The sequence below is a fragment of the Dryobates pubescens genome, chromosome 6 (assembly GCF_014839835.1).
Source record: "Dryobates pubescens isolate bDryPub1 chromosome 6, bDryPub1.pri, whole genome shotgun sequence".
NCBI lineage: Eukaryota > Metazoa > Chordata > Aves > Piciformes > Picidae > Dryobates > Dryobates pubescens.
Window position 1 is genome coordinate 40,212,562 of NC_071617.1, and position 19,061 is coordinate 40,231,622.

The following is a 19,061-nucleotide window of genomic DNA, read 5'->3' on the forward strand; positions in this document are numbered from 1 at the left end:
AGGGAGGTTGTAGACAGGCAGAGGTTGGTCTCTTCTCCCAGGCAGCCAGTACCAGAACAAGAGGACACAGTCTCAGGCTGCGCCAGGGGAGGTTTAGGAGGAAGTTCTATACAGAGAGTGATTGGCCATTGGAATGTGCTGCCCAGGGAAGGTGGTGGAGTCACCATCATTGGAGGTGTTCAGGAGGAGACTTGATAGGGTGCTTGGTGCTATGGTTTAGTTGATTAGGTGGGTTGGATTGGTTGATAGGTTGGACACGAGGGTCTTGAAGGTCTCTTCCAAGCTGGTCTGGACTATTCTGTTATGTTCTATTCTATTCTATAAAATGCACATGTTTTCTGTGACAGAACTTTTGATTGTACATGAGTAGAAATGTGATAGTTCTTATATGTCTTTTTCAATAGACATATTAGTGAAAAGCACTAAAGAACTCCTCCTTTTCTAGTAGGTGTGTCACAAGGTTGGATGTTCTTTTATCTTTAGATAGAAGCCACAGCCACCCCTGCTTATGTCCTGAGTCAGTAGTTTCGTATTTCAAGAAAAAACAGCAACGCAAAAAGCAACCAATGAAAATGCACACACACACACAAAACTAAACAACTTGTATGGAACTTCTTAATCATTTCATCAAAGGTTTTGAAGCTTTACTTTGAAAAATCTGTAATGAAAATCTTGGGGCATAATGTTTTTGCATGACTATTAATTTATTATATTCAATACTACCTGCTTAGAACATAGAGGAGTAATTTCTATACATTTGTTTGAAGGAATTCCATGCCTTCAACTGATCCTACCCTTTTTTCCTATGTGCAGCATGTACTGTATGTGTGACATACTGTGTGTGGTGTATGCTGCAAACTTGATACCATAAGGTAAAATTGTTTAAAATGTGCTTATTTTTAAACTTTTTCTCACTATAGAAATTTAATTAAGAAAGAAATTTAAGACAATAAAATGGCAGGTGGCTATTTCCTGATATTCCTCAACTTATAGCTACATGTTCAATTATTTTTTCCCCTTTACAGGATATCTTTACATTTTTATTAAGTAATGCCCTTAAATACATAGAATAGAATACATAGAATAAACCAGGTTGGAAGAGACCTTCAAAAAACCCTCCTTTGGAAGAAAAAAAAAAAGTTTGGATGCAGTGGAATTATTTGTATTTTTGATTACTTTAACAAGAGGTTATGCTAGTCCCAGAGAGAGATTGTGGTGATACAGTCTCTTGGAAAAATGTTGTGAAACTCCTAAAAGTTCTGTGGTTTGTCTCCATAAATCTATGAGAACAGCTATGAAAGATGTCTAACCTGGAGGCAAATGAATTAAACCATGCATGTGGCTATTATTGGCATTCTAGACAAATTCGCTTAACATTCATGTTTGGGCTAAATATAAAGAATATTGCATCATCAAAGAAGACATTGCTTTAATGTAAAATTTCAGCCTCTAGCAGAGACATTTTAAAGGTTTTTGGAAGTCATTTCCTTTTTTAGGAAGCGATTTTTTATTCTCTAATGGTCATAACTGTTGCTCATTGAACATTTTTTTATGGCATGGAAATGTGTTCTGCTCTTAAAATGTAGAACCAGTATTTTCCAAAGTTATTTTAGAAATGTGTGAATAAATCATCCTTGTTTTGGCTTCTGTACTTTAAGTCCCATTAATTCAGGTCTATGCTGTTTTCTTCATTTATTAAAAAGCATCCTTATGTCCCGTGCAATGAGTCACAACCATCAATTACTCCACTAAACAATTTCCAGTAAAAGAGAAGACTGTGGTCCTTCTTGCATATAAATTTTCTAAATTGAAGAGTGGTAATTAGAAATTTTTTTTAAAAAAAAAATCACCAATCTGGAGGATTAATAATACTGAGCTCTCGAGATCTGCTTATTGTCTGCTTATTGTTTTCACGCCCAGCAATGCATCCCTGCAAACTTTTAATATGGAACAGAAAATAAAGTCTCTGTGTAGATTTCCTCTCTTTTCTGAGAATTTATGGTGGTATAAAGTAAGCACATTTCCCCCCTCCCTAAAGAAACATGATATATATTATCATAGAATCAATAACGTTGGAAAAGACCTCAAAGATCATCTAGTTCAACCTGCCACCCAAGACCTCATGACTACTAAACCATGGCACCAAGTGCCACGTCCAGTCCCCTCTTGAACACCTCCAGGGACGGTGACTCCACCACCTCCCTGGGCAGCACATTCCAATGGCTAACAACTAACAACTCTTTCTGTGAAGAACTTTCTCCTCACCTCAAGCCTAAACTTCCCCTGGCTCAGCTTGAGACTGTGTCCTTTTGTTGGTTGCCTGGGAGAAGAGACCAACAGGGGGTTGGTCTGACTACAACCTCCCTTCAGGTAGTTGTAGACTGCAATAAGGTCTCCCCTGAGCCGCCTCTCCTCCAGGTTATAAGGCAGAAATCATAGAATCAATAAGGTTGGAAAGACCTCAAGAGATCGTCAAGTCCAACCTATTACCCAACACCTCATGACTAACTAAACCATGGATTCAAGTGCCACGTCCAATCCTTTTCTGAACACCTCTAGGGACAGTGACTCCACCACCTCCCTGGACAGCACATTCCAATGGCCAATAACTCTTCCTGTGAAGAACTCTCTCCTACAGAATGTTTTGGTTTTATTGAGTTTTTCTAGAGTCTTTGCTGTAGAGGTTGACAGTGCTAAATTCTAGTGCAGAAGAAATGTTTCTATCTGCTGATTAGCCTGTGGTCAGAATCTGGTTTCCTGATTCAATATGTGGCATAAAAAGGCATTGGTTTTTAAAGATGTAAACAGGATATGCTCATTTGATCAAACACGATGATACAAGTGTAAATATACTTCTTAGAATACATAGAATAAAATATTACTTACAATGAAAAAAAATAAATTATTTGTACCTGTAATAGCAAGGAATTACTTGCTTAAAAGAACATGGGTGTGTGCATCTCAGAGCATAAACAAATCAGGGTTTCTGGGTGGTAGCAAGTAAATTTATTGGTAACTATCTTAGCAGGTGTTTTATTTAGTTATTTAAGCAGTAAGACATAATGGGAAACTAATCACAGCATAATGATTTTCAAGCATTGTTAAAATTGAGAATTGAGCACTACTGTTTAATATGAATCATTATCCTTATTTCTCTCCATGTGTGTCTCTGCAGTGCACCTCACAATTTTACTGTGATACTTTTAGAACCTTTTGAATTTCTTCATAAAGTCTTAACATGAGGCTTTGCCATTAAGAGGATTATTGGGAGAAAAGTTGAAATCAGTTTAATTTCTTGTTTTCCCTACTGCTCTCTTTCTACCTGCAGGAAGAAAAGGGGGTGTCTGCTATTTCAGTGTCTGTGCCATGTGATTCTTGCTGACAATAGCCTCATCCTCCGGCCTTTGTTACATGAGCAGTCAGTGGTCTTTACCACAAGGATTTCTATATCCTGCAACATTTTCAAAATTATAATGAAATTAGTAAATTGATCTTAATTCTTCAAAGGCAACATTGGAGCAAGATTCATTCAGCCCTGTTGCTGTTGACTTTAACAGTTCACATTATCTGAGCATTGTGTCATACTAATCCTATGTAAGCAAACCTTCAAATTTTTAAGCTCAGTTTTGACTCTAGTTAGGATTCTGTTATTCTAAGTAACTGTCCTGAGAGTTTTGTGATTTCTGATTGCAGCTTGCAAACATCTTGCTAACAGAGGAAGAACAGACATGTTTTTCTTTTCTGTTTGGTATAAATGTCAGTTGCCACCCTAAAAGCTAGTAAAAGCTGTCTGAATGTCGAATAAATAACTGAAGAAACAGTGAGAGGAATTTCACATTGAGCATTCTGAATATTGATTAATTCAGAGAGAGCCTTTATTAGTTTACTGTTTTACTTTCTCCCATGTTACTTTTATAATATCTTATGTGCTGTATTATGGTAACATCATGTCTGTGATCCCTCTTCATAGACCTAAGGCTTCAGATGAAGATCTGAAATGTTAAAAATTATGGCTTGAAAGATGTTATGGGGTTTTTATTTGCCTAAATTGCCATGTTGTCATTAACTTCTAGCTGGCAAACTGAACAATTTCTTGTGTCATATGGCTAAGGGGTAAGTGAAAAACTGATGAAACTTCAGGACTATGACTTTTAAAGAGACATTATGGTGGATGATGGGGGTTTTACCTCAATGTGGCTTTGCAAAGGCCTATCTAGCTGAGTTTGTATGTTTGTAATAGGTATTTCTTTCTCTGTCATTGGTAGCAGTAAGGACACGTGTTGTTCACTGCAAACAGATCAAGCAGAGTTAAACCAATGCTAGGTTATTTCCCAGGGTCTTTCTCCTATTATTTTGCTTTCTCCTCTTTGTAAATTTGTATTAATTTTCTGTAGGTGCTTTGGGGAAGAGAACACGATTTCAGGAAAAATATATTGCACAGCTTGTTTTGGATGTCCAAAGAACAGATGGATTCCTCATTCCTCATAGTGAACTAAGTCTGGCTCCAACACCTCTAGAAAACTTGACAATGGTGTGTATTTGAGAAAATTTGGTTTAATTTCTTAAAAAGAAAAATGTTCTGAATGCTCTTCCAGAGTGTCTGCAAGTGAAAAGTGTGTGGTACCTAGGAGAAACTTGATTACAATTTCTGAAAGTTTTGGGGAGGTACATGGGGTAAACCGACAGATGACTGTCTGCGAGACAGATGTGGCTATTCAACTAAAAGCATGTTTGCAAGTTTGATCTTCCATAGTTTATGTATTGATTTCTTGTGCCTAAGAATGATGGAGTTAAGAAAATCAGTGAAACAGATTTTCAAAATAGCCTGCAAGGCATCACAGGAATATACAGACTTGATTTAGTAACAATATGAAGATAGGAAGTAGGTGTAGATATTCTTACTGGTATTAATTATGTGACTTGCCCCTACTGGTTCTAAGGATGTGTATGATTACTTCAATTATAAATTGATTAACAACTACTGAATTGTTTTGGGATAGTGTTTTTCATTCATGAGGAGAAGTTCTGGTTGGTATTTAAAAGTACTTGAGCTTACTAAAGAAGCCATAGATAAACTCAGGCAGTGTGCTGCAAGGTTTATTCCTCAGGTTGGAGAGCCTTTATAGAAAAAAAAAATGTCTTGATAGACTTCCAGTCTAAGTAGAAATCTTAATCAAAAGAATTTTTAATACTTCTAGTTCTAAATTGAACATGTGAATATCTTAGGAGACTAGCCTAGCTTTTTTTTCTTGTTTTCCATTACTATGTCCTTACTGTTGTATACAGCAAACCATTTAAGGATAATGAGAACTCAAGGGAGGCCACTTGGTGAATGTTAATTTAGTTGTAGACTTAAAGTACAAATTACCTAGAACTAAATTATAGGATCCATTTTTCTCACAGAGTCTCTAACTGGCATACTGTGTAACTATTTTTTTCCAGTTATTCTCAATTTTGTGTAGAATTTGCCTTTGTAAGCCTTATCTGATAAGGACTTCAGTTTGGAATAAAATGTTGATATTGTTTCAATAAAAGTGACAGCACTGGTTTAGGTTTTAGGTATAACCTGGAATGACATATATATTATCCTCACTAATTAAGTAGTGTATTCACATGTCCTCTTACTGAAGAGACCGAAAACTGCTGAAGTTAAGTTTAGCAGAGAGCTTGAAAAAGAAAATTGAGATATTAGAAACTTCAAAAATTAGTCATGCTTATGTTTTTTTTATATATTCAGGTTTTCTTGAAGGGAAGGAGAAATAGTATCAAAGTTACCTCCTTCTGCTTGCAGACTAGAGAGTCTTTTGTTTCCAAACAAACAAAGTAATTTACACTTTTTAGCTACAGATTGTATTACTTTCTTTCTCAAGTTAAATGGTAGAGAATGAACTTAAGGTAGCATAGTTGTTTTTAAAAGTTAAACTGGACACTGCTTAAACAACTTATTTCAGAGGAAACATGCTGGAAAGGTGCAAGTACTTGTCTAGGAGCACCTACTTGTCTGGGAGCAATACTCTGTCTTGCCTTTACCTGGACAAAGTATCGAGATGTTGCCTCAGTGAGGTTTCTTCAATCTGTGTTTAATTTGCAAAACTCCTTCTGAAAAAAAGAAAAATAAAAAGTAGGACCAGTTCCCTGTGCGAGGAGTTTAACTGTACTGGCAGACAGTGTTGTTTTACTTAATTGCACTTTACTGAAAATTCAAACATTGCCAGAGGTCTGTAGTCACTAGTCTGAAAACCTGCATGCTAGGAAAGTGATTAACCTTGATCACTTTCACGTTGACATTTCAGCTTGTCAGTAAATGTACAGTAGAGGAGGAAATTGTTGATAATACTATGAGCAACAATTTGAAAAGGAAAATCCCCTTCAGACCTTAAGTAGAAAATCAATATTCAGATAACCTTCAGGTTGCTCTGAATGCTGTACCTCCTGCATAATAACCAGTACTATTGTAGCAAAATGGTCTGGATGATACTTCCTTCTGACTGCCTTAGTCAGTTAGCTATGCTATCACAATCATGGTAAATTGCTTTCAGTGTCATTTTGTGATATTTACATTACCCTATTTCAAACAGGTCTATATTTTTTTCATATTTTAAGGCATATATTTCTCTGCAGTTATTTATATCCATTTTAAAATATTTTTTTTCTCCTCCAACAGAATTATGATTTAAATGATGACACATTGCTTAATGAGATAAAATTAGCAGATGCTGATCAGTACCAGGTACCTGATTTGTGTGCAGAAGAGCTTGCTGTAATCCTTGGAATGTGGTAAGTTCATCTCTCAGAATAAATTGCTACATGAATCATTCTGATAATTAAATAGTGAAATGGTGAGCTGGTGGGACTTTTTTATCATTTCTTACCATATAGCCTTATATGACTACAATGTTAAAAGATTTGCATGATACATCCTGGCCTGTATCAGGAACAGTGTGGCCAGCAGGAGCAGGGAGGTCATTCTGCCCTTGTATACTGCACTAGTTAAGCCACACCTTGAGTACTGTGTCCAGTTCTGGGCCCCTCAGTTTAGAAAGGATGTTGACTTGCTGGAATGAGTCCAGAGAAGGGCAGCAAAGTTGGTGAGGGGTTTGGAACACAAGCCCTATGAGGAGAGGCTGAGGGAGTTGGGGTTGCTTAGCCTGGACAAGAGGAGGCTCAGGGGTGACCTTATTGCTCTCTACAACTACCTGAAGGGAGGTTGTGGACAGGCGGATGTTGGTGTCTTCTCCCAGGCAACCAGCACCAGAACAAGAGGACACAGTCTCAAGCTGTGCCAGGGGAGGTCTAGGCTGGAGGTTAGGAAGAAATTCTACACAGGGAGAGTGATTGCCCATTGGAATGGGCTGCCTGAGGAGGTGTGGAGTCACCATCATTGGAGGTGTTCAGGATTAGACTTGATAGGGTGCTTGGTTGCATGGTTTAGTTGATTAGGTGGTATTGGATAATAGGTTGGATGCAATGATCTTGAAGGTCTCTACCAACCTGGTTTATTCTATTCTAAAATAGCATTTTCAGTAATCCCAGTTAACATTAGTGTCCAGGTCAGAATTTCAGTAGTATTTCATTAATTGCTATATTGTTCTTTTATCCTGGGAAAACTTCTTGTTCTTTGTGCTTCAGACTAACCATATTTCAAATGTCAGGTAGCATTAGCTACCGTATGATGATAACATGTTGGCAAATTTTGAAGATGTATTTCAGAGTCTGCAATGGTCAGTCTCCTGTGAGGATCAACCATGTCAAGCAAAATTCTGCCCTGCTAGTCAGTGCAGTGGGAACACCTGTATAGATTCAGAGCATCTGTTGCTAGGTAGAAGCTACATTATGAAGTCTTTGGGGTTTTTGCCTAAGGTTATTTCTTTTCTTCACTACATGGGTTTTGAAAATGGCACAGAAGTGCAAAAAGCAGCTTGAGATTTGAGGATCATACATTATAGCTGCTACTGAATATTTCTCTTTATTTCTCTCTAAAAGAGAAATACTTTTTTCTATGATACAGTGTCAGCTGATTCACCCTTCTGAAGGAAATTTTAATTTGCCTATTGGTCTTTCTCTTTGTTCTCTTTTTTGTGTGTGTGTGTTGTTTGTTGTTTTTTTTAAAGTGTAGAATCTGAATTTTACATTGGTTATCCCAACAGTAGGTTTCTTGCCCACAGTATGTCACTTTGAAACCACTGCTGTCATGCCCTGAATAGCAGCTAAAAACCATCTCAGCTGCCATCTGTGTGTGTACATTGTAATCCAAATGGTAATGTGAGTTTGGCGGGACTCGAGAAGTTCATTTAACCCACTAAAAACAACCACCACCACCAGAAAAAATGTTAGTGTTGCTTCCCCATAAGAATATTAAATGACCTTCAATGGGTGGGATGTTAAGCAACTGAATTGTTTTGGTCATAGTTGGGGACAAGATTTGATATGCAGCCAGATTGCAGAACTGTTAGTAGAATGTCATCTTTGAGAACTATTCTGAGGGGATTTAGGATGCAACCCTTGTGACTCAGTGGAGTTTAGACTTGGATTTGCAAGGAAGTATATTCATGTATAGGAGATTCCTTGGGTTTTCTCATGCTTGAGGACTTCAGTTCTGTAGACCAAATACCTTATTTCATAATAGACAAGTTTGCTTTAGAATTCATTTAAGTTTCCAAAGCAGTTTTAACTACACTTCAGTTTAGTCTAGCACCACCTTAATGGTATCTGTTGTTGACTGCCATATCAACACTGACCTACTTTGTTGTAGAAAGGCAGCCTGCAGGGAAAGAAAAAGAGTAAATGTGAGCAGTTATTTTCTATACATTTCCTTGTGATTGATCCTGTTTGTTTTACAGCAAATGTCACAGAAATGTTCTTTAAATCAACAGAGATTTTTGTAGCTAAATGTGGTAGGTTGAGAGAGGGCTTAGCTCTCCCTCCTCCACAAATGAATGTGGTAGGTTGAGAGAGGGCTTAGCTCTCCCTCCTCCACAGAGTAAGAAACCACAGCTAACTCAGTCGAAGAGCAAAAGCTATATATTTACAAGCATATATGGAAAGCAGGTTATATATAACACAATATATACAGGTATTTACAATATATACACAGAAATACACAGCAAAGACAAATAACACAACAAAAATCCCTCCCTCAGGGAGGGATCCCCTCTTTGGAACCCCCTCTCTCCCCCCCTTACCTCCCTTTTTCCCCAAAAAGGGGTTAGAGAGAGAGAAAGGCAAGTTACTAAGGAAAAGAGTTGTTAGCAAGCTTCAAAAGCCCATGCAGGATTAGTGTTTGCTTATCTGAAGGCCAAGTCCAGCAGTTCGCAGAAGAAGCAGGCAGGGAGAACAGGCTGAAACACCAAACTCCCCCAACTCCCAAACCCAACTGAACTGAGGAAAAAATTTTCCAACCGCTTCACAATCTAAAGCTGAATTTTTGTTTATCAACCAATGAAATTCGTTTAGAATATCAGAATGTTTTGGTTCTAGTACCAAAAACATTAGCCAGTGTGTTCCAGCAGTGTTTGTTCTTAAAGGCACAGCCTCAAACGACCACAGTCCACCCCTTTCTAATGTGCAGTAGCTCAGTTGGCAGTGCTTTGAACTATGAGTGCTGAGGTCATGGGTTCGAATCCTGCAGTGTGCTAGATGTAACATTTCTGTACTTTTTAACATAAAAGAATTCCAGGCACTGATCATACAGAAGCCGAATCTTGTACTTAAACCACAAATATAATTTTTGCATTATATATTTACCTATCTTATCGATAATCATACCCAGGCAATACTTGTAGATCAATACACTGAAGACCGAGAAGAGCAGACGCTCAAAAAGCCAAAACACCTTCATGTTTGCTCGTTCGACTTAAGCAAGCAATAAATCAAACTAATTTGTCAGCAAGCCCCACGTTGGGCGCCAATGAATGTGGTAGGTTGAGAGAGGGCTTAGCTCTCCCTCCTCCACAGAGTAAGAAACCACAGCTAACTCAGTCGAAGAGCAAAAGCTATATATTTACAAGCATATATGGAAAGCAGGTTATATATAACACAATATATACAGGTATTTACAATATATACACAGAAATACACAGCAAAGACAAATAACACAACAAAAATCCCTCCCTCAGGGAGGGATCCCCTCTTTGGAACCCCCTCTCTCCCCCCCTTACCTCCCTTTTTCCCCAAAAAGGGGTTAGAGAGAGAGAAAGGCAAGTTACTAAGGAAAAGAGTTGTTAGCAAGCTTCAAAAGCCCATGCAGGATTAGTGTTTGCTTATCTGAAGGCCAAGTCCAGCAGTTCGCAGAAGAAGCAGGCAGGGAGAACAGGCTGAAACACCAAACTCCCCCAACTCCCAAACCCAACTGAACTGAGGAAAAAATTTTCCAACCGCTTCACAATCTAAAGCTGAATTTTTGTTTATCAACCAATGAAATTCGTTTAGAATATCAGAATGTTTTGGTTCTAGTACCAAAAACATTAGCCAGTGTGTTCCAGCAGTGTTTGTTCTTAAAGGCACAGCCTCAAACGACCACACTAATGATAATGTTAACAAAATCAGCTGCAGGCAGAAATGTTTGTGGATAGCAGAACAAACTGAAAATTGTTACAACTTTCAGAAAACACTTAATTACAATTACATAGATTCCTATGATTACCTGAATACACATAATGCTTCCTACTGTGAACAAAGTTTCATTTCAATAGGTTACCATGATCAAATGGCTAAACAGAGTGGTGGTACAATATCAGTACAAACATTTTCATCTTCTCCTCAATAACCTTTCAAAAGGATATAAAATAGTTTTTTCAAGTGTAAAAATATCTCACACCCTACTGTTTTTACAAAAATGGATGCTTCTCATGCAATATGCTTAAGCCAGCTTGTCAGTAACATGCCTGAGCCTGAATCAGTTTGAAATTTTTTTAAACCTCTCTGCACTGATGTCAGAAAAGAACAACTTCATCACTAATCCATTTATATAAAAAATGAAAACCACCCAGCCAGTTCTCTCTGGCATCTGTAATGCGAGGCAGTTTCCTTCAAAGTGTTTGGATATTCTGTTTCTTCTCAGCAAATTTCTTTTCTTCCAAATACTAAACATTCTGTGAAACTGGTTTGTTTTTTCTTTCTTTTAATGTAATGAAACTGTAGATGCAAGAAAGGAGTGAAAGGCTGAGGTGGGGAGCAAAACCAACCCCAGTCTGCCTCACTTACACAAAGGCTTCCTATTCAATTTTATCCAGATTTTGTAATATCTGTCTAGAAAGAAAGTATCTAGAGGTGCCTTCAGATCATGTCACTGCAGGAGTAATGCAACTGAAAGGAGATATTCAAAGAAACTCCTAGGAGTGTAGAATCATCACTTGGCTAGGACTTTTTTGATATTTCATATGAAAATAACTAGTCATAATGGTAGAAAATTTATCTTATAGTCAATCATATGAGTGAAGCTAAAATTTTATATAGAGCCTTGAACCAAACTTTCAGAGACTGATGGAAAAGGTACTCATGTTCCAGGTTAAAAAAATTAAAATATAAAAAAATCCAAAGAATGGACCAATATGTTAATATAGCATAGATGCTGAGAAACTGAGAGAGGATTATGTTTTCCTTGTCACTTAAAATAGCCTAGATTATGTTGCTGCTAGACTAAACAGCAGCTGTGTATCAGTAACTTGGGAAGGAAATCCCTTCTCATCATTTGATTCGCCATTTCTTAAAGGGAATGGTTTGAGAAATTAGACATGGCTGTAGAAAAGTCTAAGAAAGCAAGGAAATGTCCAGTGGCTGGTTATTTCTTAATCTTTTGCTGTTTCTCATGGATCGAATCGGATCAAAACAGTGTATTATGCTACTTATACTGTTATATATGCATCAGTCTTCAGCTTATAAGAAAAGCATCAGGAAGCCCACCTTTTTTTATACATAGTACATTGAATAATAAGACACTGTAAGTTTACACACTGAACTGTATAAGCACACTTGAAACAGCTACATAAGCACTAAATAGGCAACAGCAGATTTATAATTCTCTCTTCTAAACTATTGAGATAGGAACGGTTATGATTGTCATGTTCCTATGGAAATTCCTGTATTCCAGTTTGTGCCCATTGCCCCTTGCCCGATTGCAGGACACCACTGAAGAGTCTGCCCACCTTTTCTTGACACCCACTCTTTAGATATTGATAAGCATTCATAAGATCCCCTCTCAGTCTTCTCTTCTCTAGGCTGAACAGCCCCAGGTCCCTTAGCCTTTCCTCCTAGGAGAGATGCTCCAGTCCCCTAATCACCTTTGTAGCCCTCTGCTGGACTCTCTCCAGTAGTTCTCTGTCTGTCTTGAAATAAGGAGCCCAGACCTGGACATCCATCCATATGTGACCTCAGGAGAACAGAGTGGTAGGGGAGGAGAACTGCCCTTGACCTGCTGGTCCTACTCTTCTTAATGCACTCCAGGATACCGTTGGCCTTCTTGGCCACAAGAGCACATTGCTGGCTTGTGGTTAAGTTGTTGTCTGCCAACATTCCCACCAAGGTCCTTCTTGGCAGAGCTGCTTTCCAGCAGGTCAGTCCCTAACCTATACTGGTACATGGGGCTTATTACTCCCCGGGTTCGGGACTCTACACTTGTGTTGCAGTTTGAGCTGGGTGCCCCCCTGGTGTGTTCACTTCCTGTGTCCAGAAGTCCAGGAAATTGTGTGTATTTCCTACCATAATTCTTTGCACCACTATAAGATCCAGTGCGGGGTCTAGCACTTTCTCTTTTCTTCCTCCTCCGCCAGCCGGTAACTGGGGGAGATGTCTGCTGGCTTTGGGCCTGGCTAGGCCCAAGGCCACGGGGGGATGGGCAGTCTCAGGCCTGGCCAGCTGAGACTAGCCCAGCAGAGGGAGGGGGAAGAAGGAGCCCTGAGGGTCTCGGGTGTACCCTCAGGTGGGAATGGGATGGCTCTGGGTTTGCTTTGGGATCTTTCTTTGTCACTGCGCTTTGGGTTCTCTGTAACATTCACTGCTCTCTATTTAAACTTTCATCACTTTTGCAATCCGTCTGTCTGAGTGTTTTATTCCTGCCCGTGGTGGGGAGAGGGGGCTGCCTCAACCCAGCACATTCTTGGTAGCAGAGGATGGTTGTTGTGGGGAGGGGGTCTGCCTCTAAACCCCCCACAACTTGCCCCTGTTGAACTTCATTAGGTTCGTCTCTACCCAACGCTCCAGCCTATCCAGGTCTCATTGAGCACAGAACAGCCCCTTGCTGTCAGCCCCTGTCAAACTTGCTGAGGCTACACTCATCCAGGTGTGGTGGTTTGAGGTTCAGGTACCTTTAGGAAGACCACAAAGTTCTCCAAAAAGAAAGAGTCCTAAGGGAAGGACCTGGCCATCCCAGCATATTGTAACATTGTTCCTCTATTCTGATTTCTGGTATCACAATCTTTAAGGCAGTGCCTAGCTGATACTGCTGTCTCCTCTCCTCGGGAAGAGCTCACATGCCTCTTTATCCTATGGTTTGTGTGGGGACATGGCTCTGGCTGGCAAGGGGACTCTGGAGATGCGTCACAAGGCCTTGTAGGCCTGAGGAGGTGAGGGGTGCAGTTGAGGCCTGCTCTTGGGCCTGATGAGGCTGGTAGGGGTGAAAGATTCTGGAAGGCTTTGGCCTGGTAGTCTAATTTGTGTATGTATTCATTCTGCCTGAATGCTTTCCATGTGTATATTTGTAAATAGAATTTCCACTTAAGCTTCCAATCTAATTGTGCAGCCTTTTTACTTCTGCTCCCCAAAAAGGAGTAGAGTCTCTCTCTGTCCAGACCCCTGGTCTGGAGTAGCTTGTGACTCTAACCCAGGACACCAGGTCATTGATGAATCCTGGACAAGACTGGACACTGTACTGGCCCCTGGGGAGCCACTAGCTACAAGCTTCTACTAGACTCTGTACTGCTGATCTCAGTTTTCTGAGCTCATGGATTCAGTCAGTTCTCAATCCACTTTGCTTTCCATTCATCTAACCCACACTTACGTAGCTTACCTCAAGGGGGCAGCATCAAAAGCCTTGCTGAAGTTAAGGTAGACAACATCCACTGTTCACCCCTCACCGATCCAGCTAGTCACACCAGAACTCTCTTTTATTTCAGTAGCTCCTAACAATGTTCTTTTATGTTTTTAAACTTTCTGAATCAGTTCTTGAAACAGACATGTTTAATCATAATACAAAAAGGGATACTTTTTGTATTGCTATTAATTCCACTGTTACAGAGATTATAGGTTATTAGGTCTCAAACCATATAACCGGTTAAACTGGATACCATATCCTTTAGATTACCAACATAGATCTGAGTAATCCCAATAAAATATTTGGTTGTAAATTGTAAACGCTTCATAATTAAATTTGCTGATTTACCAGATGATATTTTTTCTGCAGAGTTGATCTTACTCTAAAGCCCTGGTTTACCCTTTTAAAGAATGTCTGTTTATCTTTGTTTTTTTCCTTCCCTCATCTATTTCATTTAACTTCCTGAGACAAGGTTAAAGAACAAATGGAGAATACTTTGCAAAGCTAAATGGTGCAGGAAGTGACTTTTCTTCATTTGGTTAAGAAAAGATGCCTGATCATAGATACTAGATTCCACTCTGATTTCATTGAAATTCTCTGGAGTGAACTGCTTAACCTGTCCTTGAAATCAGAACAAATACAGGCATAGAAGTGAAACATCTGTGAAGGACTCTGACAACAGCTGACACAGTCACTAAAAATGCTTAAAACCAAGCTACAATTCTACTTTAGTTTCAGATTTAAAATATGCCTTTAAATTTTATTTGATTTAATATGGAAAATCATTAAAGCAATTCCATTTTTCTCTTATCTTTCAAGGTTTGCATTCCTGTAATTATGTGTCTTTAAGCATTGTACATGGATGTGGCAGAAATGGAAATTAGAGACCTATTTTAGCACTGCTTTGATCTGGAAGAACTGCATCTGTGTGCTTCAAAATCTGTGACAAATCTGTCTTGAATAAGAAGAGGATTAATCCTTTATCTTTCAATCAATACATATGCTAACCAATAAGCTCCAAATTTGTCAAAATGTGACTGTCCTTCGATTTGCCCATCTTTTTCAAAAGCTGTGATCATGTCTCTTTAACATTCTGATTGCTTAGCAAGGGGTGTAAATGTGCTTTTACTTTGTCTCTCAGCCTTACCTGTATTTGGCTGTAGTCCTTTCAATAAATGCCATTTGTGTTGGCAGAATAGAACCTTTTCCAATTTATCCCTTAATTTCCTGAATGCTTCATTTGCATTCATTCCTAGTCTGCTTAGTTTGAATGTTGGAAATTCCTAAAGAGTGGTCACTTCAGAAATGCTGAAGCAGTGCCCTTCAGAAAGAACTTTCTCTTGCTGTGTTTCATTTGTTGGGCTTTCCCCCTCTCTGTTCCCCTCATGTAATCGTGGTGGGATGTGGAAGAGACCTATGCCATCAGGAAGGAGGCTTGGAACTCTGCATCTTTTTGTGGGGATGTAAAGATAAAGAGAATAGATTTAGATTTGGAAGAAATTCTTTCCTGTGAGAGTGTTGAGACTGGAAAAGGCTGCCCAGAAAGGCTGTGGATGCCTCGTCCCTGGAAGTGTTCAAGGTCAGGTTGGGTGGGGCCTTGAGCAACTTGGTCTAGTCAAAGATGTTCCTGCCCATGGCAGGGCGTGTTGGAACTGGATGATCTTTCCGGTCCCACCTAAGCCATTTTGTGTACCACAGAGTAGTGGCAATGCTGGTTTATAAGAAATGGACTCCTGTGGTTGTGTTCCTTGAGTGACTAAGAAAAGAAGTCCTTTGTTTGAGATTACCCTTCAGCACTTTCTGAGTGTTAGGTTTTTTGGTGGCTGGGACTTTTTTTGCAGACTCTGTGTTCAATTAGTCATAGAATTTAATTGAAAACAGACCTCTGTGAAAAATAGAGAAAATATTTTAAACTGCTTAGGATTTGTTAAGAGTGTTTTTCCTATGAGCTTAAACTGAGCAAGGCATTTCAAAGGCACTACTGAAATATATTGGTTCCTTGAATGATTCTTTTTTCTGTGACTGCTCCTAGGTCTAAGCCTTAAGTACGTACACACTCCCATTTGTCATTGTAACCCTTTTCCAGAATGTCCTTTAGATTTCTGCAAGTTTGAAAACTGTGTTGTGTTTAAAGATAAATAAGCATGGCTTCATTTTTAATTTTTTTTTTTTTTTAATAGTATAGACTTCCAAAAGAACAATCCAATACACAAATTAACTGAAGAGGAACTTCTGGCTTTTACTTCAGTAAGTAACTTATCTGAATTTCATACTAAGTGTGTTTTCACTTAAGTACAAAGTAGTAACCTATCAAGCACATTAATCATTCAACTGTTTATAAGCCAAACTTGTTTCAGTGCTCAATTATTTCATTGCCTCTTTTCTTACTTCAAGAAATTAAAGTTATGCTGAAGTTCAACCCAGTTTTTGAGCCATCTTAATGCAGGATAAGTTTGATACTTAAACATTTAATTTCACCTGAGAACATGCACAAAACATTTTTTTTACATATGTTTGGTTTAGTTTTTATTAACAATATGAATTACATTGTATTACTAAACTATGCATTTTTACAGCAAACTTTTCCTATGGCACTTTGAACGGTATTTAAGTGGATTTGAAAAGGAATTTCAGCTTTATTATGTCAGATTTATTCAATCTGTGTATCCGATATTCCTTGCCAGTTCAATGGCTGATTTGCTGCAGAATAATCCTGTAACTTCCAAAGAAGCCTTGAACATTCTAACTTAGTATTTTTACTCAAAACACAGTTTGCTCCCTTCCTCAATTGTGTGTGTGTGTGTGTGGTTTTTCAAGAGTAGTCTATCTGGGAGAGGTTGAGGAAGAAACACCAGACATTATTTTGCCATTTTTGCATACTCTCCATGGTGTTAGACTTTGACTTTGGTGCAGTAAAGACAGCTTGCTTTCCTATGCAAGCCTTGTAATGTGAGACCTTTTTGCCATAGTAATGCCACCTGGAAAGTAAATTCTTGTGGACATTTTGCAGATAGGATCTCAGCAGAAATCTGTTTGATTTCAGGTAAGCTAGAATTTTATCACTGACACTTGCAGTTATGTAGAAGTACTATTGACAGTAAGATAACTGTGGTAATGCTTGTTTTGGTTTGGTTTGGGGTTTTTTTTGTGGCAGTAAAATGAAGAAAAAGAGACAATTGTAACATTATTAATCAATAGATTCTTTTTAAGGTAATGTTTGGTTAGACCCCTATAGTAATACAGCACATAAGATCTGCACGAGGGAGCTGAGTGAATCACTGTAAAGCAATTCAGTTTATGTAGGTTTTCTATTTGTTGCTGCAGTGATCATAGTGCTTTCTCATTATCTACTTATAGTTTCAGAAATATTTTGTTCTAAGCAGCAGTTTTGTGGGCTTTTTAAAAAGCTGGGAATAGAGAGCAAGAAGACTTGAAATGGAGAAAAAATGAAGCTGTCCAGTCTCAGTTCATACTGTGGTAATTAAGGCATCCGATAAGGATATTAAGGAGAAAAAAAATGTACAGAAAGAATAAATACATGCAAAGTAAGGAAATGCACACATAGAAAAAGCCATAGGAATGAAAAAAACCCTGGTGAACTGTGCACTGCAAACTTCTTTAAAATGGTGAGGCTACTGGAGTATTTTTTGCACGGGTAATGTTAATGTGAATATGTACATGTAATTTCATGAAGATGTACATGTAATTTCATTAAAACAAACCCTGCCATTCTTCTTGTCAAATTGAGAGGTTTCTGTGAAAACTCGGAATTTTGCTTATTATATTTCCTGTCAAGTTCACTGGACTTTTTTTGTATAGTTCCTGCTTCAGTCTTCTCACAACCCACTACTACATAGCTCTTGGATAGAAAAGCTTCCATGATATTCCTGAATCTTGAAATAACTTATCCTTGAGGATGTTCTATCCTTTTAATAGAAAATTGAGTGATATTGTGATAACAGTATAACTTTGAGAAGATTGTCTTTATTCCCATAACAGTCTACTTTCCAGTGTGATGAAACTAAGAGGGGGTGTTTTACTTGTTTTAACACTTAGTGTTTCAAACATTTAAACACATTTCAGGTTTTACATCAGAGGAGAAAAAGTAAAAGTAGCACAAATACTAGGCAAGAACAATAATCAACTTTACTGTCCTCTTTTATCTGGCATTGCTTGAGAGATCCTACTACTTGCTGAGATGCAAGAGATCTGTTGGCTGAATTCTTCCCCATGATGAGAAAATTAATCTGCATTTTTCTGCCATCTAGTGGCTAATTCCTCAAAAAGCAAAGAGCTGAGGAGCTTGATCCTGGCGTATTTATTGCTGTGACTGTGGGGAGCTCATGTTTTTGTTCATTTATTTATTTATTTTTACAGAACTTTTAAGTCAGCTATGGCTTTCTTTAAGCTTGTAAGATCAGCAGCCACTTTCAGGATCGATCTCCAGAGAAATACAGGTGAAAGATAGGTGTAGGCTTCTTTATCACTTTGTGCTCTGAATAGCAAAAGAGAAGGATATATTGCAATAAGCAAACAGGAATCTCTCTAGAAGTGCAGAATTCAGTGGTCAGTAGTGAGTTGAAGTAGCTTGTAGCCTAAAAATGAGAGAAAAGAATTAATTCCAATATCCTGAAAATTGAGGAAGTAGTGAATTCCACTATCAGAATAGGTTTTTTATAACTTTTACTTAATGTTTCCAAGTTACCTGGATGTAGGGATGCAATTCAATCTCGGACAAACAATAACAAGTGTGAGCTGTAATATTACCATCCTACATCTTGCCTAGAAAGTTTGAACAGGAGTTACTTTTCAGTGAAGGCATCTCTTGTGAAGTTTCCACATGAGCCTAAAATTATGGATAGTCCCCTGCAGAATTTCTTGATAAAATCTCTGAGCAGTTCTGCATCCTAGCTCTGAGTCACTGAACTGACCAATTCCATCACTACTCCCTGGCAGTAGGGATGTTCTTGTGCAATTGTTAACACAGCCTTGGTCTGCTAGCTGAGTAAATAAGTGGCACTGCCAATGTTTTCAC

General features: G+C 38.5%; 1 protein-coding gene across 1 annotated transcript in view; it reads left to right on the forward strand.

Moving 5' to 3' along the window:
* TTC27 (tetratricopeptide repeat domain 27) overlaps positions 1-19,061 on the forward strand; it is a 124,517-nt gene that overhangs the window by 27,313 nt on the left and 78,143 nt on the right. Inside the window, exons 7-9 of the mRNA XM_054162364.1 lie at positions 4,395-4,531; positions 6,665-6,777; positions 16,207-16,273. Of these exons, the coding sequence (XP_054018339.1) occupies positions 4,395-4,531; positions 6,665-6,777; positions 16,207-16,273 (317 nt within the window). The remainder of the gene's footprint in view (positions 1-4,394; positions 4,532-6,664; positions 6,778-16,206; positions 16,274-19,061) is intronic.